We start from the raw sequence: 24,863 nt of genomic DNA on the forward strand, positions 1-24,863 counted from the left end.
ACTGAAATCTACAAGCGTCCCGAATGGGCCACTCCAGGAAAGTATAAATTTTTTCTCTGAAATAATGAAGGTCGTTAAAGAAACTGAGGCTTAGCTTGGTTAAGCCTAGTGGATTGGGAAACTCTTGGCAAGAGATTTCTCTCGTCGCTTCTTCAATCGTTGAACTTTCGCTTCGGGTGATTCTTCCGCTTGGCGCTTTCTCCTCGACTAGTTAAGCTTCGCTTTCCTAGCAGCATCTCGCTCTCTTTCCCTGGCAAGGCATTGCTCTCTCTGTTCAGGCGTTTCTTCAGCACGTCGTTGTCTTCTGTTCAGGTTGTAGAGTTCCATACTGCTCATCGAACGTGTAGATGCAGTCTCGTCGCCATTTAAAGCATCCATAAGGCTTGCTGTCGAACGATCAGGTGTTGCCAAAGTCGCGTCAGCATTGAGAGCATGCATAATACTTGTAGATGCACCCAGATCAAGAGATGCTGAACGCATTCGCCTGGCTGCATAATATGAATGCCGTTTAGCTAAACGTTGTTCCCGCTCTTCATCCGTTTCTTCCGCACGCCGCCGCTTCTTAGCTGCAGCACATCGTTGCAGCTTCACCCTATACACATCATCCGACATACCGTGGAGGATTCGCTGGGACGACTGCGACGAGCCGAGTTGGGGGGCCGCTTTTCCACAGCTGGCATGACGTCACGTAGAGCGAGCGCCCCTCGCGGCAGCGGCGCGCAGCTGCAGCATGGAGGATTCGCTGGGACGATCGCGACGAGCCGAGTTGGGACCCCGCTTTTCCACAGCTGGTATGACGTCACACATAGGTCACGCTAAAGGTCAATGGTGGATTCTCTGGGACGACGGCCAAGAGCGGAAACCTCGAGCAGTATTGCTTTCGCAATAAAAGATAAAGGTAAACACTGCAGGCATACACAGCTCATGTTCGCCCTTATCGTCCTCGACTGGAGTGAACACGTGAGTTCACTGAGGTTCTGTCTAGTTAACTCTCCTTTTCTTGTATGCAGTGCTGCCTCGGATGTGAAGGTTGGCGGCTACGTCATCCCTCGTGGCAGCGTTGTGATTGCCTCGCTCTGGTCGATCTTCTACGACCCTGAATTCTGGGGAGACCCGGAGGTGTTCCGTCCCGAGAGGTTCCTCGCCAACGATGGGACACGCCCCCAGAAGCCGGAGCGGTTCATCCCCTTCTCATACGGTATCTATAGCTCTCCACTAATAATTATCATACGGAGACTAAAATCTGCAAGCAACAGCAGACCAATGTTTTTTTTTTTTGCTTTTATTAAGAAAGCGTTTATAAATAATGAAAATTCACCTCAGACATGCATTAGCTACTACGTTGTTGGCTTTGTGATAGTACACTGTTATCATCGTCGGTGCTACGAAGTTTAATATGCTTATGCTTTGCCACGTTTAATGAGACGCATGGTGTTCATATCCGAAACTGTCCCATTTTGAGTCTATAGTAAGAACTTAAATTTTTGCATCCTCGAACACTATTTATTCGCCTTATGGCATTCGATCTTGAGGCTCAAGAAACTGGCTCAGCACGATAAAATGGGTTTATAGGTTTATACGTGTTTAACGTCCCAAAACGACTCAGGCTATGAGGGACGCCGTAGTGATGGGCTCCGGAAATTTCGACCACCAGGAGTTCTTTAACGTGCACTGACATCGCACAGTACACGGGCCTGCAAAATTTCGACTCCATCGAAATTCTACCACCGCAGCCGGGATCGAACCCGCACCTTTCGGGTCAGCAGCCGAGCACCATACACTGAGCAACCGCGGCGGCTAGTACAATAACATATAATAACGACAAATCAAAGCAGAAAACTTCCTGTACATATGTCATTTACGAATGCAATCCATGCAATTTTTGCATTGTTGGCTATGAAAGCGACGACATTCGCGGAGTTTAAATGTATGTGTTTGAGTCGCCTTCCTGCTCGTTGGGCGATGATACAGGCGATTGTTGAGTTACAAGCACTAACGCAACACATAAACGCAAGCGCAAAACCAAGAAGTTGGAGGGACAGTTAGCCTCTTCTTTAAGCGTATGACACGCGAAGGCAGTTCCTCTTGTCCACGCAGTCACGGATACTGTTTTATCTTTCACAATCACAATCATTATGTGGAATATCACACGACATAGTCCGGTTTAACCAAGCCGTACGAACGTGCATGAGTGGCCTATACAATAAAGAAAAAAGAATTCAGGGTCTACCGGTAGCGTGTCTGACACGGAAGCCAAGGGTAAGGGGTTCAATTCCCGGTTGCCCCAAATTGTTTTTCAGCGCAATTAATTTACTTTATGTACTTACATGTCCTAATGACGTTTGAGTCATGTTACATTCGAGCTCCTAATCACCAGTTTTCTAATGTTTTAATCAATTTTCAATTCCGCCGCGCTACGTGTGACGTAGCCACTGCATCGTGCTTGTTATTTGCAGGATGGCTTAATCAGCTGACTTCCTTTTGCTAGCGGTGACTAAGATTTTATTGCGCTCTAGGCTACATAGGTGCGGTTACTAGGAATACAGCGACAGGTTTGCTGCGTAGCAGGTTCAGAAGCGACGCTTGTAACGTCAGTAGTCGTCCGCTTGTGTTTGTATGACGGTGGCAGACGTCCCGTGAGCTTGGCGCGGTGCCCGTGGTTGCTTGCGGTTGCTCCGATCGCTGAAGATCCGATGCGCCACTGGTGTGGCTGTGGCCACATGAAACAGCCACCTTTTCGACCCATTTCAATTTTTGAATAACAAAAATAACAACGCCAACGCCGGCTTTCCTGCAGGATGAGGCCCTTACGCTGTTGCTTAAAAGCTAAAGATCAAACTGGTCGGTACGCAACTCCGGAAAGGGTGCTAATCTTATATGCTGCTCCAGGATGCACTTATGGGACAGAAAGCGTAGCTGTGATTGTAGCCGCTAATAAAGTGCTTAATTTTTCTATCCATAAACATAACTGATTTGCCTTATGGTCCTCATTCTTCGGGCTGGTGAAATCTAGCTTAGTATGCTGTTAACTTTTAAAAACAAAATATTGGATGATATATAATCCTATCGTCGGTGCCTTCACGTCCACTGTTGCATCAGCCGGTGATATGGCCTTTTTTGATAATGAAATGAATCGAATGAATTGTGGTCCTGTCTGAGAAAATGTCCTCGTTGTTCAGAGCGCCGAATAAACAAGCAGGTACCGCGACTGCTTCTTAGCGTGTCCCGCAACACAGACTGATTCGTAGCCAAAGATTACAACGACGCTAATGTGGAACAGGAATAAGCCGTATTACGCCCGAAAGTGCTCCCACATATCGTTTGGCCAAATATGAGTGCCTCTGCCTGATTTCTTGCCCGTGCTTTACAGGTAAGCGATCGTGCCCTGGCGAAGTGATCGCCAACATGGAGACGTTCATCTACTTCACCAGCATCCTGCAGCACTTCACCGTCGAAGCGCCGCCCGACGGTCCGGCCCTTGTTCTGGACGAAGTGCTCGGCATCTCACTTCGTCCCAAGCCCCAGGAACTACTCTTCCGGCCACGCGAAGTGCGCGCATAAATAGAGATTTGGAGCTGTTGGTCTGAAAGCCCAAGCTCAACTCAACATGCCTCGCTGAAGCAACACGTGGCATTGTGCTTAACGTGCGACTGATGGTGCTTTTTTGTAACTGTTAGATGCAAGTCTGCAGCGTGTGCTGTGCGTAGAGTCGAGTCGGAACAGTTGATTTTCATTGTGCCAGTTGTGAAATTTCGCATCGATATAGCGAAGTGTACCAGTCGGGGATTCAAAGAACAGCGCCAAAAAACGATGGACTTTATTGCTTGCATAGACGAAACACGACAGGCGGGAACTCCAGCTTTCTTTGTTTTTTTAATGACAGAGCGTTACCATGCCCGTGTCGGAAAAAAATTGCCCGGCGTTGGCATCGGCGTTTGGTGACCCCTTGAAGCTTCGCAGCCTTAGCAACCGCTTACTCCGGCCGCTCCGGCAACCTAGGTAGGCCACCTTGGTCACGTGACCATATGACATCAACCTTCCCACCAGATTGTGAGCAACCGTGGTAGGCGACAGTTAAATTAATGACTGGTCGCGAGAAGTCCCTCGGGAAGAAACTTGTTCTCAAATCCCCACTTGTGGCCGCGTATCAAAAATTCATCTGCCTGGCAGTGAGCATCGCTTAACAGCTGCAACACTGCTCCAGGAGCGGTATGAGGACTCCCAGCGATTTATGAACGTAAAATAGAGAATTACCAGTTCAGCGTACATGGAAATTAACCCATTAACATTCTCGCGTGTGACCCTTAAGGCGGAGCATAAGTGTCCTTTCCATACTTTTTTTTACATGGTGGTTCTTGTGTTTTTTTTGCGCTTTTACCGTTTCAAAATAGCTAATAGGTCCCCGTGCCAGGCTACGGCACGCTGATTGGTTGTGGTCGTAGCACCTGTGGCAGTCAAATACGGCGCTCAGGTCAGCGCAAGCATTATAGGATGCTGCCGACAGCCGATGCCCGATCGCGTAGGCAAATTTAGTAGGTCCTGAAAAATGGCTAATTGCGCTGCTTGGATTTTGATACACAGATTACGAGCTACGGGGATGAAAGCTACAAATTAAAAGAATGAAATATGAAAAAATTGGAAACACAGTAATTAAGGCAGGTACATTCCTTTCATATTGACCCGTTTTCTTGTACAAATCTTGTATCGTGTGTGCGATATTGTGTGTGCACTTAATATGAACATTACTAATGTTTTTCCTGTTTTATAGGGCCCGCGCATAATCTGGCATGTACGCGTTTATATCATCCCTCAAATGCGATGTGTTTATTAATAGTCCAATTGCTTAGAAAGATTTGTTTTGTATAAATCATTATCTTGTAACACGTCTAAGCATTGCGTAAATATTTCTAGGCCAACTTATTTATTTTATATCAAGGCTTGAAATGTTAATATGGCTAAGTCATTCCAAATTAGTTGATCGTCTCTCTCTCAGCCATCGATTTGTAGCAAGGACTTGCCGTAAGAAATAACTGATATCATTGTCCGCTGAAAAGCAAAGAATTTGAACGGGAATGACGCTTGAATGAATGAACGCCCCAGGAAGTGACGACATCAGTCCGCTTCGTTTTTTTTTCTACACGCTAGCGCAAATGACACTAGAGTTGCAATAAAATATAAACAAATGATGTCACCAAACACAGTTAGAAAACTTAACTCCGCAATAAATAGAATATTCCACATTTAACAGGATTTAAATATGAAGTTTTAGTAATTTGCTGTTTTCCATATTTTACACAAAGGTAAGGAGCTTGCACGCACAATTAGAACGAAGGGCAGTAGTGCTAGCCCATACAAAAACGCCGTATGAGCGTCTATAAAAAAAGCTATGTCCGTCTATGGCTTTTTATGAACGTCTATACGCACCCAAAGAGGGGCTTATTGCTAGCTATTGAAAAATCTATGCCACTAACGCTATAGCTTTGGAACCATTCTCTTTAGCTCTCTATAGAAAAATATACCAGCCTGTATCTACGGCTATAGATAGACATATGAAAGGTTTATAGCTATTTGGCCCAAATACCTATAGCCGGCTGAGTTAAAGTATTTTCCTGTCTTCACGTAGTCGTGTTGAAAAAGCAGAATACAGTGCATTACGCAAGCCTCCTACGAATATTTTGAAAAAGATTCTTTCTAGAGCCTGTACGTTATTCTGTAATTTATCTGCAGTGACTTCTTCGTTTCCCTTCTTTTATTCCCCCTGGCCAATGAAAGCATGATGTGTAGATGTCAAAATTTTTATTGTAGCTTCTTTTTTACACTTCCACATACGTGATCACCAGTAATGCATTGCAACGCAAGATTGTTTAAAGAATATTTTTCAGGAAACAGCTTGCTTTATAACTTGATTTTAGTCCATCGTCCAAGACACGAACTGAGTGAAATTGAGAGCAGCGTGCCAGAGAACAATGGTAACGCGAACATAACTATGCACGCTCAGATTTTCGTCATTTTGCTTTTCACTGCGACGTATCGCCATCCCGTAGTTGGTGTCAACCACGAACACGATATCTGACAGTTTGGAGGCTTTCAGTGCGATGCAGTTATCCATTTTCATTATTGAAACGAATAAGCTTCCACAAAGCCAGGCTGACAATCGTTCGCCGTCGCTCAGAGACATTAGGACGATATACATTGAGACGTTACTGTTTGTTGTGGGCAGGTCACTCATAAACCATCGTTGCCACCACCATCGCGCATGTGTTATTGGTTGACGTGACGTCACTTTCAGCACAGACGAGCAGCTACTGGAAGTGAAACTAATCTAAAAAAAAAAAGTTGTTAATAAAATATTTCTAATATTCTTCACTGGGTTTATATTTTTAGGAAACAAAAATTGAAGTTCAAGTTTCCGCACCACTCACATGGTGCTCCGGTAAGTAGGAAGGACGCTCTAGTTTATTTTTTTTTTCAATTTTCTAGCTCGCATGCTCAAGGTGAAGTCCTTACACTGAACAGCGCAGTGATGAGACTAACCGGACACTTAAGGTTCTTTTAAAATGTCCCTAGGCCGCGGCTTTCGCGTACGGGCCCCGCCGTAAAGCTCGACATTACGCCCACAGTCCTCCAAACATTAGGACAATGAGAACTTTCGTCCCAACTCTTCTGAGCTTTGAAGTGAAAACCGAACGAGAATGTTGCATGAAGCTGCATTCTGGCAGCAGACACACATGCAGCCGATTTTCAAGACATTGTTCTTTATACTACCTCGTACTCCATCTTCTTTTAAGCGCAAAGCTTTCGTTAGAAAGCGGGGCCCATGAATGGCAAGAAGGTTTACGAAATGCCGAGAGTTGCCATGTAATATAGGAAGCTCATTTACATCACGACTTTGGTCCTTGTACAAGTGGTCATCATTCACATTCTCCTAAACGTCACAGCGAGCGTCAACCACACAGCTGAGTAGGGAGTCCGTCTCAAATTCGGGTGACTGCAGATATAAAACACCCATATGGATGATGCAAGACTACAGTTCCTGGAAATTTAAACCATTCAACCCCTTTCTACTCTTTTGAATCATTCGGCTTCAGACTCTTTTTCTTCCAAATAAAAATAAAAGCAATGCCAGCTATAACCAACCGGACTCTTGAAACTCAAACCCTCTGCTAAAGTAACTTGATTCAGCAAAGCACAGTCGCGTAGACAAACTTGTACAAAGACAAACATCAAGAAACTTGACATGACTAAGCTGCAACTAAAGGCCTCGTTTTGCTTTTTTCTAATAAGAGCATGTTTTGCCTTCCACTGATGTACGAGGCCGGCTGCCATTCTCGCTTCAGGTCAAGGCGAAAATCAGCTTTCTCATAGACGATATCATATAGTCCTAGCTTCAATGAAAATCGACGTCAGTACATCGATCTGAGCCCTGCGATCCCACTTTCACTTGAAATGAAAATTTTAAATGTTGCAGTAAAGCAAACTTGCAGAATGGAAATGTTGAAAACTCCACACAGAGTTTAGATGTCAGTCTTTGATGGCAATCCAAGCTGCGTGATGAAACAGCCAGATCATACATGTAAGTCTAGTTATCATGTACATTGACAGGCCCATAGTCGATAATAAAGATTCTGTGGAGCTCATGCAGTTTTTGTCAAGTCTTTCTTAACATCTGCTATCGCCATCTACAGTTCGTAAATACATCTCCTTCACTAACGCTGTATTCACTGTTAACCGACCTAAAAGCGACATTCCAAGCTTGAAGAAACTTTTCTTTGCATAGTAATCACCTTTGAGTGCCCAAGTCACTGAATATCTCGTCATTGATACAGTTTTTAAATACATCACCTTCACTAATGCTGTATTCACTGTTAACGGCCAAATACTAACGCCTCAAGGAAGCTTGCAGGATTCGGCTCTGTCCAGATCCCGAAAAAAAAGAGCTCCTTACAGATACCGAGACGAGCTGGCTGTGCATCGGTGGCAACAACGTACTCTGCTAGATATTCCAACATAATGATATTAAAAAACTACACGAATGTTGTAACCAAAGAACTGTAGCGCAACCAAGACTAGCACAAGAAAGGGGCACACAGGACTAGCGCTAAACTTCATCTACCTTTATTAACTGGCAGCGCAGCAAATATAAGGAAAAAACCAGAGCACGTACAGATACCAGTTCACACACACTACTATCAACAGAACCGTTCAAGATATACCATCTCCGATTTGTATATATTCACAGACGTACGGCTAACACAATAAACACCTCTCTTCCTTATATGAAATGCCTCCAGTATTCCCTTGCCGTAGTATCTTTGCTTTTACCTAAAATCTTTATCTCATGAAACCGTGGTTGGCACTTTTTCAGGACTGGCACCTAGCCTGCGGCAAATGTTTTGCCGCTCGAGGGCACTCAGAACACTCAGCGCAGTGCTGAGGAAGATGTGCACCACTTAGGTCTTTCAGTTAGCGCGCGTGCTCACCTGCCCGTTCATTGATGCACCGCCCTGTTTGGCCCACGTAGACCTTCCCGCATAACAGCGGTATCTGGTAAACCACCCCGATGTAGCAATTCGTGAACTTCTTTGTATGTCTGACGCGGCAACCACTCTTGTCTTTGCTCGCAATGCGTGCGCAGAGCTGTGTCAGTTTTGCGTGGGGCCCAGAAAGCAACCGGCACGCCATGTTTGTTGCCCACTTTTTTCAAGTGGTGGGCTACCTTGTGCACATACGGCACTACCTCCGGTTAGACAGCCGTTTCTCTGCTGACACATGGCTGCTGTAACTTGATGGTTTTTATCTTCTGTAAGGGGGCTTCAGCAACCGCTGTGATGACTGTGCCTGGGAACCCTGCCGAAAGTAATCTGTCTACCTGCTTGTCATAGCTCCATTGCATAGTATGACAGCACGATTTCATGAGAACCGATTCAAGGCAAAGCTTGGCAATGGCGCGTTTCACAGTTTTCGACTGAGCAGAAGCATACGGTAGTAGCACCTTCTATGCTCGCGGTGCATATTGCGAACATGCAAGACACTCACCCACAGTGATGTTTATGTCTAAAAACTGTAAAGAATCCCGCACAGGCAGCTCATGCGTGAACCTCAGTCCCCCTCCCATTTCTTTAAAGGTATTTAACACAGTGCTCACAGCTTCTATTTACGTCAACTCATCCTGTTTTTTAAGAACTACCAGGAAATCGTCAACATACCTAAAAACTTTCAGAACCCCCTTCCCCGTTAAATTTAGTTCAAGGGCGCGGTCAATACATGTTAGAAAAATGTTCGTAAGTACAGGCGCTACGCAGGATCCAATGAAGATCTCTTGTCTTTTGCGATAAAATTTGTTGCCTTAAGAGACAAACGTCACACTGAGGTAAAATTCAAGTATCCCCATAAAATTACCTATTGAAACTCATGAGGGGTTCTGAAATTGAACAGCACCACTCTCTTCTATGGCAACTCTTACAGCTGCAAACAACTCACTGTGGGGCACAGAATGAAATAAATCTACATCGACAGACAACACATAACCAATAAAATCATTTCCTTCTAGAAAACTAATAATATCTTTTGAACTCTTAGTATGAAAAGGATCAAATACAGGAAGATGACTGAGGTAATTTTGCAGGTATCTGCTTAGATTAAGCTGCCAAGTGTCCGTCTCGCTAACCACAGATCTAAAAGGCACTGACGGTTTATGCGTTTTCGCAGTAAAAGACACTGTAAGCGCATTCTTTTTACTGTTCGTGATGCTACTCACTAGTCTGTCCAATTTCAAGTCCTTGCACATCTGGGCTGCCTTGCCTTTCACTCTCGTGGCAGTGGTTTTCACACGAACAAAGTTATTGGCAATAGCTTCACCGGTTCTGATTCCAAACTCTTCCTCGGTGAACACCACAAAGCCGCCCTTCTTGTTGGCTTGGAGAAGCTGGAGGTTGTTTTCCCTGAAGTAGGACACTACTTTCGTCATAGTATGCTTGTTAGCCGTTCTGCTACTGTTGCACGTAGATCTTCTTAACGCATGAACTTCATCCAGTAGGCACTTGCTTTGTTTTCTTCAGAAGTCTTTCCTGCTATACGTCTATTCAAGGCCAGGAACTCATGTGCTTCAACATGCGGCTCATGGCTAAACTTCGGTCCTTTGCTCAAAAATTGGTTTACTTCGCTAGGAAGTTCAACTTCCCCCACAATAGTCACCGGTATCTTTTCCTGCGTCTTGCTCTTCGTCACAGCGGTCCGCATCACTTGGTTGAGTGTCTGGGCCCACCATTCTCCGTCATTCTTCCAATTAGGCGGCGAATTGCTTGGAGCTTGGTCTCTGCTAGCCATCTCGAATCCATGATGTAGCACATTGTGCGCACATGCTCTTCGCACCTTCTAATCTGTCTCCAAAGCTGATCTTTCAAAAATCTGCACAACCGCTTCAGAAGACCTACCGGAGGCCGCAAGTAACCAAAAAGTGCACTCCCTTTCGTAGGTATGATGTCCTTTCGAAGGCAAAAGGAAATGTATCTTGCCCGGCACGTTGACGCAATGATGATCGAGACAAAGGCATCTAGCTGAGAAGAAGAAGTCAAGAAGTCACATACAAAATAGCCCTGAGCTTTTGAAAGATGGTTCAGAAGAACTTTTGTTCTTGTGAAAGCCACTGCCACAAGAGTGAAAGGCAAGGCAGCCCAGATGTGCAAGGAATTGAAATTGAACAGACTAGCGAGTAGCGTCACGAACAGTAAAAATAATGCGCTTACAGTGTTTTTTACTGCAAAAACGCATACACCGTCAGTGCTTTTTAGATCTGTGGTTAGCGAGACGGACACTTGGCAGCTTAATGTAAGCAGATACCTGCAAAATCACCCCAGTCCTCTTCCTGGATTTGATCCTTTTCATACTAAGAGTTCAAAAGGTGTTATTAGTTTTCTAGAAGGAAATGCTTTTATTGGTTATGTGTTGTCTGTCGATGGAGATTTATTTTATTCTGTGCCCCACAGTGAGTTGTTTGCAGCTGTAAGAGTTGCCATTGAAGAGAGCGGTGCTGTTCAATTTCAGAACTCCTCATGAGTTTCAATAGGTAATTTTATAGAAATACTTGAATTTTACCTCAATGTGACGTTTGTCTCTTAAGGCAACAAATTGTATCGCAAAAGACAAGAGATCTGCATTGGCTCCTGCGTAGCGCCTGTACTTACTAATATTTTTCTAACATCTATTGACCGCGCCGTTGAACTAAATTTAACGGGGAAACGGGTTCTGAAAGTTTTTGGGTATGTTGACGATTTCCTGGCAGCTCTTAAAAAACAGGATGAGTTGACGTAAACAGATGCTGTGAGCACTGTGTTAAACACCTTTAAAGAAATGGGAGGGGGACTGAGGTTCACGCATGAACGGCCTGTGCGGGGTTCTTGACCGTTTTTAGAAATAAACATCACTGTGGGTGAGTGTCTTGCATGTTGGCAATATGCACCGCGAGCACAGAAGGTGCTACTACCGTATGCTTCGGCTCAGTCGAAAACTGTGAAACGCGCCATTGCCAAGCTTTGCCTTGAATCGGTTCTCATGAAATCGTGCTGTCATACTATGCAATGGAGCTATGACAAGCAGGTAGAAAGATTACTTTCGGCAGGGTTCCCAGGCACAGTCATGACAGCAGTTGCTGAAGCCCTCCTACAGAACATAAAAATCATCAAGTTGCAGCAGCCATGTGTCAGCAGAGAAACGGCTTTCAAACCGGAGGTAGCGCCGTATGCGCACAAGGTAGCCCACCACTTGAAAAAAGTGGGCGACAAACATGGCGTGCCGGTTGGTTTCTGGGCCCCACGCAAAGCTGGTACAGCTCTGCGCGCGCATTGCGAGCAAAGACAAGAGTGGTTGCCGCGTCAGACATGCAAATAAGTTCATGAATTGCTACATCGGGGTGGTTTACCAGATACCGCTGTCATGCGGGAAGGTCTATGGGGGCCAAACAGGGCGGTGCATCAATGAAAGGGCAGGTGAGCACGCGCGCTCACTGAAAGACCTAAGTGGTGCACATCTTCCTCAGCACTGCGCTGAGTGTTTTGAGTGCCCTCGAGCGGCAGAACATTTGCCGCAGGCTATGTGCCAGTCCTGCATAAAGTGCCAACCACGGTTTCATGAGATAAAGATTTAAGGTAAAAGCAAAGATACTAGGGAAAGGGAATACTGGAGGCATTTCATATAAGGAAGAGAGGTGTTTATTGTGTTAGCCGTACGTCTGTGAATCTATACAAATCGGAGATGGCATATCTTGAACGGTTCTGTTTACAGTGGTGTGTGTAAACTGGTATCAGCACGTGCTCTGGTTTTTTTCTTATATTTGCGGCGCTGCGAGTGAATAAAGTTAGATGAAGTTTAGCGCTAGTCCTGTGTGCCCCTTTCTTGAGTTCGTCTTTGTTGCGCTACAGTTCTTTGGTTACAACATGCACCATCTAGCGAAACAAAAAAGTTCTTCTAAATGCAGGAATGTTAATCACAGCAGCTGCACAATCGACAATCACTGCACAGATCGCCGTGCGGATCAGCACGAAAAGTCATAAAATTTACATAAGTTAGCAGCTGTAAAGCCCACCGCTCTTGGTCACCGCAGGTTGTGCTTCCGCCTCGCATGTGGGAGGTGCGGGGTTCGATTCCCAGTGCCTCCGGCTACCTACCGGTGATACAATGGGCACAAGCTTTCCCCTGGGCTGGTGCTCAGCTCATGAGGGGTGAAATGCTTAGTAGAAAATGGGTCTTGACCCCACCTTGAGTAATCGAAAATACCTTGTGATCGAAAATGGCGCTCTGTGGCCATATACGTCCTTGCGCCAAAAAGTCCACAATCACCATCAGCTGTAAAGGCGCACAGGCAACTTTGGGCACTGCGAGACAAGCTCTGCACCACTCCAGTGCTATTTATCTTCCGCTTCTTTGAGAAAACAAAGCCATTTCGAGCCAAGATTAGGTCCCGTTCTTTAAAAAAAAGCGACACTTCAAGCTTGATGAAACTTTTCATTGGACTGTAGTCAACTTTGAGTGCCCAAGTCACTGTATATCTCGTCGGTCATGGCGGTCATGTTGGCGGCGGCAGGCGCAAGTATGGCCGTCAACCACCAACCCGGAGGAACGCGCTTCCTGCACTGTTCTGCATTGGTATATTGACGCCGCGTGTTGAATACCTGCCGGGTCCAGATCGGCGGGGGTAGGAGTTTCTTTTTGCACCGCGAGCTACACTAGGCTACCAGTCAAGCATTTCGCGGTGGCCGGGAGACGCTAGTTGTGCGCATGCGCCGTTACCATGGCAACCGGAGAGGAGTAGCAGGGTGCGCCGTGCGCTTCGCCGTCGCCGCGGCCGCGCGCCCGCTCCACCGTCGGAGCCGCGCGTGGCGTCACGAACAGTTGTGCGCATGCGCTGATACCATGGCAGCCAAAGAGACCCAACAGGTGCGCCGCACGCTTCGTCGCCGCATCGCCGCACGCCGCTATATCACCAGAACCGCGCGTCGCATGTGCAGCATTGTGTATAAGAGGCGGAGATGTAATGCGCGGCTGTATCTCAACGTTTGACATGGATGCAGAGAAGGAGAGTCCAGACTTTGCTAAACGGTGGTATAAACAACATAAGATTAACTCTTCCGATCCTGAGGTTGTCGCCTGGCAGTTGGCTACTCAACAAAAAGAGAATGAGCGCAAGAAGGCGAAGAGAGCAGCGGACGCCCGAACAGAGAGAGGAACGGCTTGCCAAACGGAGATTCCAGAATGCCAAGCGTTATAGACGGCGCATAGCTGCCGAAATGGAGCCCAATGTCTCTCATTGCTAAACATACAGTGACCTCAACAAGCTCAGCCAGGGAAACGTACTTCTCACTAGGTATATCCTGGCATAGCCGAGCTAAGCCACTGCCAATTTTTTTATTCAACCCTAGGAGACGAGTGCGCGCCGTTGGCCGAAAATTGTGACCTGCAGCTATAAATTTGCTCCATGTGTCTTGCAAATATCGCTGGACTGTGAAATCTCATTAGCAGCCTTCACTCACGAAAGAAAGCACACGAAAAGGCTTTATGACCTTCTCGATGCCCACAGCAGCCCGAGAAACACTCCAGCTCCCAGGAGCGACTCCTGACGGCTGGCAACGTCGTTTGTTAAAAAGTGAAAAAATTGAAAATAGGTTTTCATAAAAGGAAATGACGCAGTAACTGTTTCATATTGGTGGACATCCCAACTGTGCCGTAAGAGAAGGGATAAAAGAGGGACTAAGAGAAGAAAGGAAGAAAGAGGTGCCGTTGTGGAGGTCTCCGGAATAAGTTCGACCACCTGGGGATCTTTAACGTGCACTGACATCGCACAGCACGCGGGCGCATTTTGTGTTTCGCCTCCATCAAAACGTGGCCGCCGCGCGGTCGGGCTCGAACCCTGGTACTGCGGCTCAGTAGACGAGCGCCATGTATACATGCGCGGCCTGCAGAATCTTTAAATAAGGTTATAACGATAGCTGACAAAGATGCCGAAGTGATGTATTCAACACAAAGTGAGTATATTAGTTCTTCGACTGTCATGTCGTACGTATACGAAAATAACCATTTGCTGTTTACGAAGAACGCGAATAAACCGGCGTCATATGACAGCAGATTAGATGCGTGTGAGCTATACATAGAGCCATGGTCCAGACATCGGGCATCAGGGCAGGATATGGTAAACCTGCCTGAACCGTGCCGCATAGTCCAACCTTGGAGGCTACGTGTGGGCATTATCAACTCCGCCACGCGAATGGACCTCGTCACGGTGCTGAACACTCCATCCCGCGCGCAAGCTCGCGACAGCACTCATAGCGGTGTCAGAGTGGCCGCTGTTTTTGAAGCACTTATCTAAGTAAACTAAGCGTGCCGTTCTCAAACTTTCGTGCCAGTTTTTAAAAAGTGTTTTAAAGCTGGCGTACATAATTTATTTACGTCAAGTAATTTGTCATTTACTATTGGATTCGTTAAGCGAATCGAATAGGGGGGCATTCGATTCGCTATTCAAAAACTTCGGGCATTCGCACGCCCCTAAATGCTCGTTGTTATGACCCAAAAGCGAAAGTTCTATCAGGACCTTATCGTTGGTCCACTTCGGATAAGAGCTCCGCGACGAGTTTGCATGCATCTGCTTTGACTGCCATGCTCTCGTGTTTCTGGTGTGGCCTAAGTTTTAGCGAGTACCGTTTTGACGCACTACAGAAGGATATTTGGATTTCTTGGAGTGAGTTTGTAGTTACGCTTCTACATTAATTTAATTGCAGCTTTGGTTAAGTTTGTGACCGGTCTCTACACCACCACAGAAAGGAAGCGACTTTCGTGGCAGGAGATCGGAGGTGGTAGGGGCATCAATTTTCCGGCGCCCGTCCTAGGGTAGGCATGTAAGCGACGTACAATTCAACTAACTGGCTCTGCATTAGTTGCTGGGACTAGGATTTATTAGGCAAACATAGTAAGATACGTGATGTTGAGTCCAGCAATGGTTTATTTTATGACGCGTGTGGATGAATTGAGCTTTTTAAGACTGGTGTGCGTTTGGTCCTGACAGTGCTGTAATTCTCTCATTCTTGTTTTGATTCGAGTTCGTTGACACTGAAGGAGCGCAAATAAAAGATTACAAAAGAGCTGCGAAAGCCAAGAAACAGTGTTTTGATAGAAATTAGCAGCAAATGCAATTTCTAGAGAATAGTAAGCAGCAGCGATAAACTTTACCGAGTATGCGGCTCCACGAAGACGGTGTTTGGGGTATGGGGGTTTAACGTCCCGAAGCGACTCAGGCTAAGAGGGACGCCGTAGTGGAGGGCTCCAGAAATTTCGACCACCTGGGGTTCTTTAAAGTGCACTGACATCGCACAGTTAACGAGCCTCTGTCATTTCGCATCCATCGAAATGTGACCGCCGAAGCCGGGATCGAACCCGCGTCTTTCGGGCCAGCAGCCGAACGCCATTACCACTCAGCCACCGCGGCGACTCCGTAATCGAGTAGTGTATTTCCCTTATTTTCACTTCTTGCGCGAGTTTTGCATGTTTTAAGCTAGTGCCTGTTTCCAATAATGTTTGATTTTTTGGCAACTATCTGGTGAGGTGTCCCAGCTAAAATGCGAAAAATTTTAAAGCAAAAAAAAAGAAGTTCCGCTGAATTGAAATTAAATGAATTTCGTTAAGAGCAATGTAAATTGGCGGCCAGAAACCTTCTCGCTCCGCCTTCTTGAATCATTCGTTTACTTAAAAAATAGTCTGTTAAAATCGCCTTTAAATGCCTAGAGTAAATAGGAGAGTCGTCGAGCTCCACGAAAATTGCACGACCCAGTCGCTTTCGACCAGATGGCCGTAGGGTAGCCTTTTTATTCTCTAAAAATTAAAACCCGAGAAGTTTGAAAATTACCACGTAACCATGTGCTGTACGCGCTCGAGTTCGCCGCAACTACAGCGCTCTCCTCCGTGACTTGATAACGCGTTGCCAGCTTCGCGCCTTCTGCACTGTCCACGAAACAGCTTCGCGTCTCTGTTGGCTCTGAGATAAGCGCCAGCAGCTGTTGACAGCGGCGCGATTTCTCGACACGCCGTTAGGAGTTCAGGAGTTGGCGGCTATTTAGAGACGCCACTGATGCTTTCTTAGCTGCTGCAGCTAGCTCGTAAACAGAGCAATCTCTCCAGGCCGGCTGCGCATCTCAACGAGGCTATTTTCTTCGGGCAGCAAAGCCCGAAACAACCACAAAAAAAACGTCTTGCAGAAACCGCGTCAACATCGGTAGTTTTTAGGCATTCGCGCGCCTCCCGAGGGGACACTAGGCGGCTCTCTCTAGTTACAGTCACACTGCATTAGGCGTCCTCATTTAGTAAGCTGTTGCTGCCAGTGGTACTTCGGAGCCAACACTGACGTCTGCTTTGCTACTGCAGGTGAGGCGAATTTTGAGATTATAAAATCTGCTTGTATATTCGCCGCCAACTGCATCTGCGAATCGATTGATATGAAATGCGTACATTGTTCCAATGATATTATCAAGGAAACTGTACTCTTGCGATTGGGGATCTTTCAATGTCCCACGCAGCCAAACATCTGGGATCATGCCCGTTTCCTGATTTTTTTCTTATACTGTCAGTATAGCCCAGCCTGGTCAGCAGGGCCCTGCCCGTTTCAGAGAGGAGTAGGTGCTCAATCGGTAGTATCAGGAGCCCCTCCTGGTGTTCGGCGAAGGTACTGTGGATGCTTAATTGGAGCAACTTCCGAGTGGAGGGGCGTGTAGATAGGTCGAGAGCCGTGTTATAGGCATTTGTTAATAGGGCATCCGTCTGCTCGATGTCACTCCGGGTACGATAGTGGTAGGGTTAGCTATACGTGACCTTGCTGAATACCAGAGCTCAGGCAGAGGGTGTCTCTTTCTGAGTCCCTCTTCCATCCTAGTCCCGTAGCTGGTGGCTCCGGCAAGGCGCTGGAGCGTGAAGTTCGCCTGGTGGTCTGACTAAATGGTGATGTTGAAGGGTTGGCTTCGCTTGTGGCATTTGCGGCAATGAATCCGGATGACTTCAGACTTCTCGGAGGAGCAGGTCAACCCGGACTCCCTGACGTACTGCTGAAAGCAGCTTGTTGCTTTCTGGAGTTTGTTTATTTTCTCTCCCAGGCACACTCGGTTGACCTACTAAGTGAGGTCGCCCGCGAACAGCGCGCGATTTATCACTAGTACGACGTCGAGTCGCGGTGGGAGGCCAGCCAAAGCGACGTTCAGGAGGACTGGCGATGTCACCGATTTCTGCGGTGTGCCATAATAACTAATAACAGGCAATCTCTGACCTTCGACACGATATACACGTAATGGGTAGGCTCTATAGTAACTTAATTAGAGTGAATGGTACAAAATTTATCTGCATTTGTGCTATGCTTCCACAGCCATATTTCCGATGTCAATGCCATGCGCCTTTACGCAGCGCATGTACCAATTTTGCAGCCATGCTCTCCTCCTATGGTTTTATTTGCTAGCTGGTACCTTTTCCCTTTTCTGGGTTTTTGCGACCGTCTTCATGTTGTGAAACCATGAAAAAAAGTGGTTTCCCAGGAAAGAAAAAGGCGCAGTAACTGTTCCACTTCACGGCGAAGAGCTCAAACACGCCGTGAGAGAAGGGGGGAATGCGCTATTCGCAGAAGAAAGTGAGAAGTAAGTGCCCTGGTGGAGCGCTTCAGAATAATTTCGACCTCCTGGAGATTTTTACCGTGCACTGATAACGCACAGCACACGGGCGCTTTATGCGTTTCGCCTCCGTCGAAACACAGCCGCGTCGGCAGGGTTTTCACCCGAGTACTCCGGCTCAGCAGCCGAGCGCCGTAACCACTGAGCCATTGCGGTGGGTTTGTCAAGCCTAGTAATAACCCTAGGCGCCGCAACCGGAAGAAACACCACACTACACCAAAAGCATTGACCCCTTCATGAAGGCAAAAACAGAACTGTCCGCCTGCTGTGCGATGTTAGTGCATGTTAAAGAACCACAGGCAGTCAAAATGAACCTTCCGACATAAACTATACGGCGACTCTTTCTCTCTGCCACCTTTAACACTCCACTTCATTACCTCCCTGACGGTGGCTGGCGGTGCGGCTTAGGTGTCCATTTAATGTGCGACGATTTTTTGCCTTTGCGTTCCTCATAAAACACTCTCGTTTGCATTTTGCACTTTTCTGCGCTGTGTAAAATTTTTGTACACAGAAGTGAGCAAGAACACGCCATCAATATGGACAACCGGCCGTCACCGGAATACGCCGTTTTGTAAGCACCTCAGCAAGACTTGTTGCTTACTCCACGCACCTGCGTTTAAGATTGTGAACAAGGGAGCCGTAGCGCTTAATAATAATAATAATAATAATTGGTTTTTTGGGGAAAGGAAATGGCGCAGTATCTGTCTCATATATCCTTGGACACCTGAACCGCGCCGTAAGGGAAGGGATATTGGAGGGAGTGAAGGAAGAAAGGAAGAGAGAGGTGCCGTAGTGGAGGGCTCCGGAATCCGAAACGTCATTTTTCGTTGACCTTGGTCAGTGACCAGTGAACCTCATCACGCCAAAATCCGCTTGCTCCACGCACCGATCATTTCGCGTCTTGCGGCTTTCCAGCCTGGGCGGCATCAGATCCTCTTGTACGGCAGATCGCGCCACTGGAGCAGCTGCGAGAAGGCAGCGGACGGAGCAATGCAGACAGTGTTCTGGAGTTGCCTCGCTGCGGGCCTGGTGGCGGGAGTAGGGGCACTCCTGCTGCAGTACCTGTGGAACATGCTCAGGAGGAATCTTCGCAAGGACCTCCCACCTGGCCCCATCGGTGTACCGCTGCTCGGCTACCTTCCCTTCATGCCCAAGGACCACCGCGGCGTCGAGGCCCTGAGGAAGAAGTACGGCAACGTGTTCGGGTGGGTATTTGCTCGTCTTCTTTGAAAACTTCTAGCTTTGCAGCACATGTTCATTACTGTGCAAAGTGTCGGCATCTGAGTTTTGCGGATTCATCCAAGATGGACTACATAGAGATCAAGAAAACGAAGTTATTGTTAGCATTGATCTTTGATAGTGAATGTGAAGCTGGAAACAGAACGTACAAGACATAGTTGAAACAAACATCACAGCAAAATTGGGAGCAGTTTGCTTAAAATTACAAAATTGTACCTCTCTCAGAACTGCCGCGCCGCAGGAGGCTAAACAGGCCGCCATTGCCTTGGCCCTCGCCTCCATTAGCAGCAAGTACATAATCAGTGGCTAAAAAACTGCCATTCGAAATTTCTCAAAAGGTAGGATATTCTCTGCATCTCTCGCTATCATGGCGTCCTCACTCCACGCCCACCCTCACCCTGTCGAGCTTAGCTGAGACCCTGCTCATTACTCCCTCCTCCCAGAGGTAACGAGGCAGCCCGTGCCATAGCCCGAGGCATTAGAGGCCAGGCGGACGGGCTCCGTAAAATCTCCTGGGAGCTGCACTTCGTTAGGAATCACATTGTCGTCATCATCATCATCAGCCTGACTATACCCACTGCAGGGCAAAGACCTCTCCCATGTCTCTTCAATTAACCCTGTCCTTTGCCAGCGGCGCCCACCGTATACCCGTAAATTTCTTGATCCACCCACCTAACTTAACTTAATTAATCCACTCACCTAACCTACTGCCGCCCCATGCTACGCTTGCCTTCTCTTGGAATCCACTTCTTTACCCTTAAGGACCAGCGGTTATCTTGCCTTGATATTACATGCCCTGCCCAAGCCCATTTTTTTTTCTCTTGATTTCAACTAGGATGTCATTAACCCGCGCTTGTTCCCTCACAGACTCTGCCCGCTTCCGGTCTTTTAACGTTACATCTATCATTTTTCTTTCCATAGCTCACTGCGTTCTTCTTAACTTGACCTGAACCCTTTTCGTCAGCCTCCACTATTCTGCCCCGTAGGTGAGTAGTGGTGAGGTAGAGCTGTTGTATACTTTTCTCTTGAGGGATATTAGTACACTGCTATTCATGATCTTAGAGAACGGACCATATGCGCTTCCCCCCATTCTTATTTTTCTAGTTATTTCCCTCTCATGATCCGGAACAGCGGTCACTGCCTGCCCTAAGTAGTATTCCTTTACCATTTATAGCACCTCGCTGCCAACTGGGAACTGCTGTTCCCTTACTAGGCTGTTGAACATTACTTTGGTTTTCTGCACGTTAATTTCTATGCCCGCCGTTATGCTCGGCCTGTCTAACTCATTGATCATGCTTTGAAATTCATCTCCTCAGCAAAGAACACCTGTACTACTACCTGGCAGGCCAGAGGTGGCGGGAAAGAAACAGGCACAACTGCTGAAGGCGTCATTGAGAGACTCATGTCATGGCATGCAAGCGCCCTCCGGGCGAACACACATACAATTTAGAGACACTGTCTAGTGCCGGTTATGCACATCTCTACAGCGTACATGAGTGCTCATAATAAACTCAAGAACTGTGAGTGGAAATTAATCGCCCATCGGCGTGATGCCTGTTCAACTCCTATATGCTGAGAGTTTTTGGTACGCTAATATATGCAGCTGAACTAACATATATTTATTTCAAGCGGTTGCAGGACACGTCGTTGTGAGCACAGTAGTCAATCATCAACGTCTTTAACGTCTAACTTCAGTGCCTACACTAGTGCGTAAAACTATAAGTGCAGGTAAAGCTTCATCATTTACTCGAACATATCTTCTATCTGTACCCTGACCTACCGCTCCACCTGTGCTCTAACTTCTAACTATGTATTTATGAGCAGGTTTAACCTGGGAAGACGGTACGTGGTGTTCCTGTGCGACTTCGGCTCCGTAAAGGAAGCTTTCACTCAAGACGCGTTGCTCAATAGGCCAGAAGAATTCCCCTTCTACGTCGACGAGCAATCACAAAGTAAGTGTAAGTGTGATCAGCGTCGGAACAGGAGGGAACTCTCCCACATGTTCCCAGCAAAACACCAGCAGCAGGCAGGTTCATCGGGGTGCAGTTCAATAAAGTGTAGATACTTGTATGCTTTCGTAGTCTGCCATCATTGATAGCAAAGGTGTTAGGAGGGTGTTAACAGAATTTCCTTACGTATACTGATAACATGTAGCTGCCGTTAACATGCATGCGAAATATATTTTGAACAAAAAAATATTGGTGCTAACGGCTACATTCAGCGGGAACGTGAATAACGATAACTTTTCATCGACACAAAGCTGCAAGTCATCAGCAGTAGGAAAACACGATGATCTCCACAACAGAATAGTACTTGAATTACTACTCACATCTGACAATGATCCTGTATGGCTATAAGATGATGGTCCCGCACGTGTTCTAGGAGTGTTCTTTCCTTCCCCCTTTAGGAGCATTTCTTTTTGTTCCCGTGCACGGAAATTTAATTTTGCGGTTGGAACATGCGATGACTTTCACTCAAAACACTCATTCACTTACGGGCTGCCGATTTAAAATTGAGGGCAGATGGCAACTACCCCTTGAACGGGATCTTCTTGCATGAACAGCTTATAAGGGATCTCCTCAGTATAAACTGAGTGGTGAGTCGGAGTAGTATGACGAATTTCCTTCCAGTGGCCTTACGTATTATTTGTTTACCTCTTTAAATGTTGAATTGGTCTGCTGTTTTACTTTTTTGTGTTTCACATTTGCATTTACGCGAGAAACAATAATTGCCTGTTCCTTCCCGTCTTCCAGGCTCTGGGTATACAGAAATTAAAACTATATGAAAACAAAAAATAAATGAAAATTAATTCGGGCTTCAAGCCAGCACAGACCATTTTTTTAGCACTCTTTCGGCAGCATATGCTCTCTGCAATTCTCCTGGGAAAGCCACGCAGATTTGCGCGAGCGTTCAATCTGGCGGGAACCGCGCAAATATCTTTAATATTTTCCATCAAACGGCCTCTCACTCATTCAGTCTTCGTGCAGGCCTGCTCCTGCTGAATGGACCACTGTGGAAGGAACAGCGGCGGTTCGCGCTCAAGGCTTTCAAAAACCTAGGCGTGGCTACACCAGCAATGGAGAATCATATACACGTGAGCTTTATACGTCTTTAATCAGAATCCAGTGGCAATAATAGCTTATTTGTTATAGTGAAAATAAAACTCTTAGGTGGAGCTTGCTAGATCGTTTGAATACATTAGCAGCTGAGCGTTTGTTATATCCGAAGTTGACACACTAAAGTTTGTTATATACAAAGTGGTTCGCTTTGGTTCGTAATATCTATGGTCAACACACAAGTTCGTTACATTCGAGGTCCGGGCACGAAAGTTAGTTATATCCGAGGTGGCATATGCCTTAGGTTCACTATATCTTTGGTTAACATACGAAAGCCTTGTTACATCTGGGGAGGCATTTTAAGGTTCGTTATATCGGAGGTAATAAACTACGTTTTTTTCTTAGCCCAGTGGGCAGGGCTACATGTAGCGTAGAACATGTTGCGTAGGAGGCTGCGGTTATGGACAAGAGGTCTAAGCCAGCAGGAAACAAAGCACCTCTCTCTGCACCACCTCTGGGTTAAATTTCATTCGGGGCTGTACTATAGTGAAGATTTTTTATGGCTATATTACTGTTAAGATACCATTCGGACTGAAAGCCTCGCAATGTTTCGGATAAGTTCGGCTTTATGTTCCTTCTAGTCTTCAGCTTCAGATTCGCCACGATTTCCGGAACATATTCGCCTGAGTTTGTGGAGAATGGGAGCTGAAAGAATTTCAAGCGCACAATACCATCCACGCAGGAGGAAGTGTCACACTTGATGCGCGAGCTGATGTCCCTCCGGGGCAAGCCCGTGGTGCCCACTGTCTTGCTCACGCCCAGCATGTCCAACATCATCTCGGCGCTGGTGTTCGGCCGGCGCTTCGAGTACGATGACCCAGAGCGCATCTACCTGGACAAGCTGATCGAGGTCATCCCGGCACTCGCAGCCCAAGTGTCAGTCTTCAACTTCTTTCTCTGGCTCCGCAAATTGCTTGTATTTTTCCATGTGGGTGCCTGTTACAAGCTGAAGGATGCCCTGGCCCGCAGAGAGGAATTCGCAGAGTGAGTCGTTGCGTCATTGAGTCACTGAATATGAGAAATAACGTAAGATATGCCCGTCCGGAGAATGATGTCCCACGGCATGCCCCTATAACAGATCTCGGGACACACGAACTCGGTATTTTTATGACTTACAATTAGGGGTGTGCGTATGGCACTCTTTCGAAAACGAATCGAATACGAACAGTGTGGCTTTGCCGCCGAATACAATCCGAAGTGTGCTGCTATAAAGCGAACCGAACACAAATCGAATAGTGATGGAACCGAATCAAATAGGAATTGAATATCTATATTTTCTTACATTCGTGACCTCAGCAAATATTCCCACAAAACAAAGTCTCTGCGAAAGAGCAAATCGCTACCGGCGGCACTGCGGTATGGCACTCTAAATTATGGAGTTTTAAATATAGCTGATAAAATACGCAACAATAATCTCTACAAATAGGCATGCAGCACTAGGTCAGATAACACCTGTGATCGCCATGCTATACAGCAGATACTGAATCTACCGAAATCCAAAGGGATCGCGAACTAGTTCGATATTTCGATAATATAATACATTGTTACAAGAAGGCGGTTTTTTGAGGGCACAACTTGCGACTGATGACAGCTAAGTCCGCTTGCCGAGTTCGAGCACGAGCCGCCTCTACGTCATTGTCTTTGTCTCCTGCGTGTTCGGCTTCGTCTGTGCATGGGTGTCGCAATTCAAAATAAGACAATATAAGATTGGTTGGAATCTGCAAGCAAGGATGGGGTCCACCAATGATAGGGATGCACTTTTTATAACGAAGTGCCTCCCGCTGGCCATCGCATACTTTGTTTTGGGACCAGCCGCCGTATGACATAAGAGGCCTAATCGTGTTACCAATACAATATAAATATCATATATGATTCGGTAAGACTAAAAAGCAGTTGCTTTCTGCAGTGGCTTCGCCAGCAAAGCGAGTGAAGCAGGCTTGATTAAATCCGCCGGTAGCCTCCTGTTTGCTATGCTAGCTTCACCGCGTAGCACCGGTGTACCAAACATTGGCTTTTTGCAAGGCAGCAGTGTCGCGCGAAAAATGGAGTCGCGAGGCCGAATGCTATTTCAGTCACGCGCCACACCCCTCACGTCACGCAGCTTTGCGGTGTCTTCATGCGGCTAGTGCTGCCTGACACTTCAGCCTAATCAGCCGGTAAGTGCCTAAGACGGTGCTGCCAACCCATCTCCGAGCGCGAGTAGTAGTCGCAGGATGCTGTTAGGAGAAGCGCCACTTGCAGGGGCCTGGTGCGCCGTTCGATTTACTCACCTCTCTCGTTGGCGGGAATTCAATAAACGCGTTCAGTAGAGCTATACTTT

The 24,863-nt window shown here is 46.7% G+C and overlaps 1 protein-coding gene across 1 annotated transcript in view; it reads left to right on the top strand.

The window, feature by feature from the left end:
* Window positions 1-24,863, top strand: part of LOC144096957 (uncharacterized) — a 52,463-nt gene that overhangs the window by 21,476 nt on the left and 6,124 nt on the right. Inside the window, exons 8-13 of the mRNA XM_077629764.1 lie at window positions 1,011-1,198; window positions 3,371-3,555; window positions 19,104-19,393; window positions 21,252-21,379; window positions 22,415-22,521; window positions 23,226-23,527. Of these exons, the coding sequence (XP_077485890.1) occupies window positions 1,011-1,198; window positions 3,371-3,555; window positions 19,104-19,393; window positions 21,252-21,379; window positions 22,415-22,521; window positions 23,226-23,527 (1,200 nt within the window). The remainder of the gene's footprint in view (window positions 1-1,010; window positions 1,199-3,370; window positions 3,556-19,103; window positions 19,394-21,251; window positions 21,380-22,414; window positions 22,522-23,225; window positions 23,528-24,863) is intronic.

The sequence above is a fragment of the Amblyomma americanum genome, chromosome 7 (genome assembly GCF_052857255.1).
Source record: "Amblyomma americanum isolate KBUSLIRL-KWMA chromosome 7, ASM5285725v1, whole genome shotgun sequence".
Lineage (NCBI taxonomy): Eukaryota > Metazoa > Arthropoda > Arachnida > Ixodida > Ixodidae > Amblyomma > Amblyomma americanum.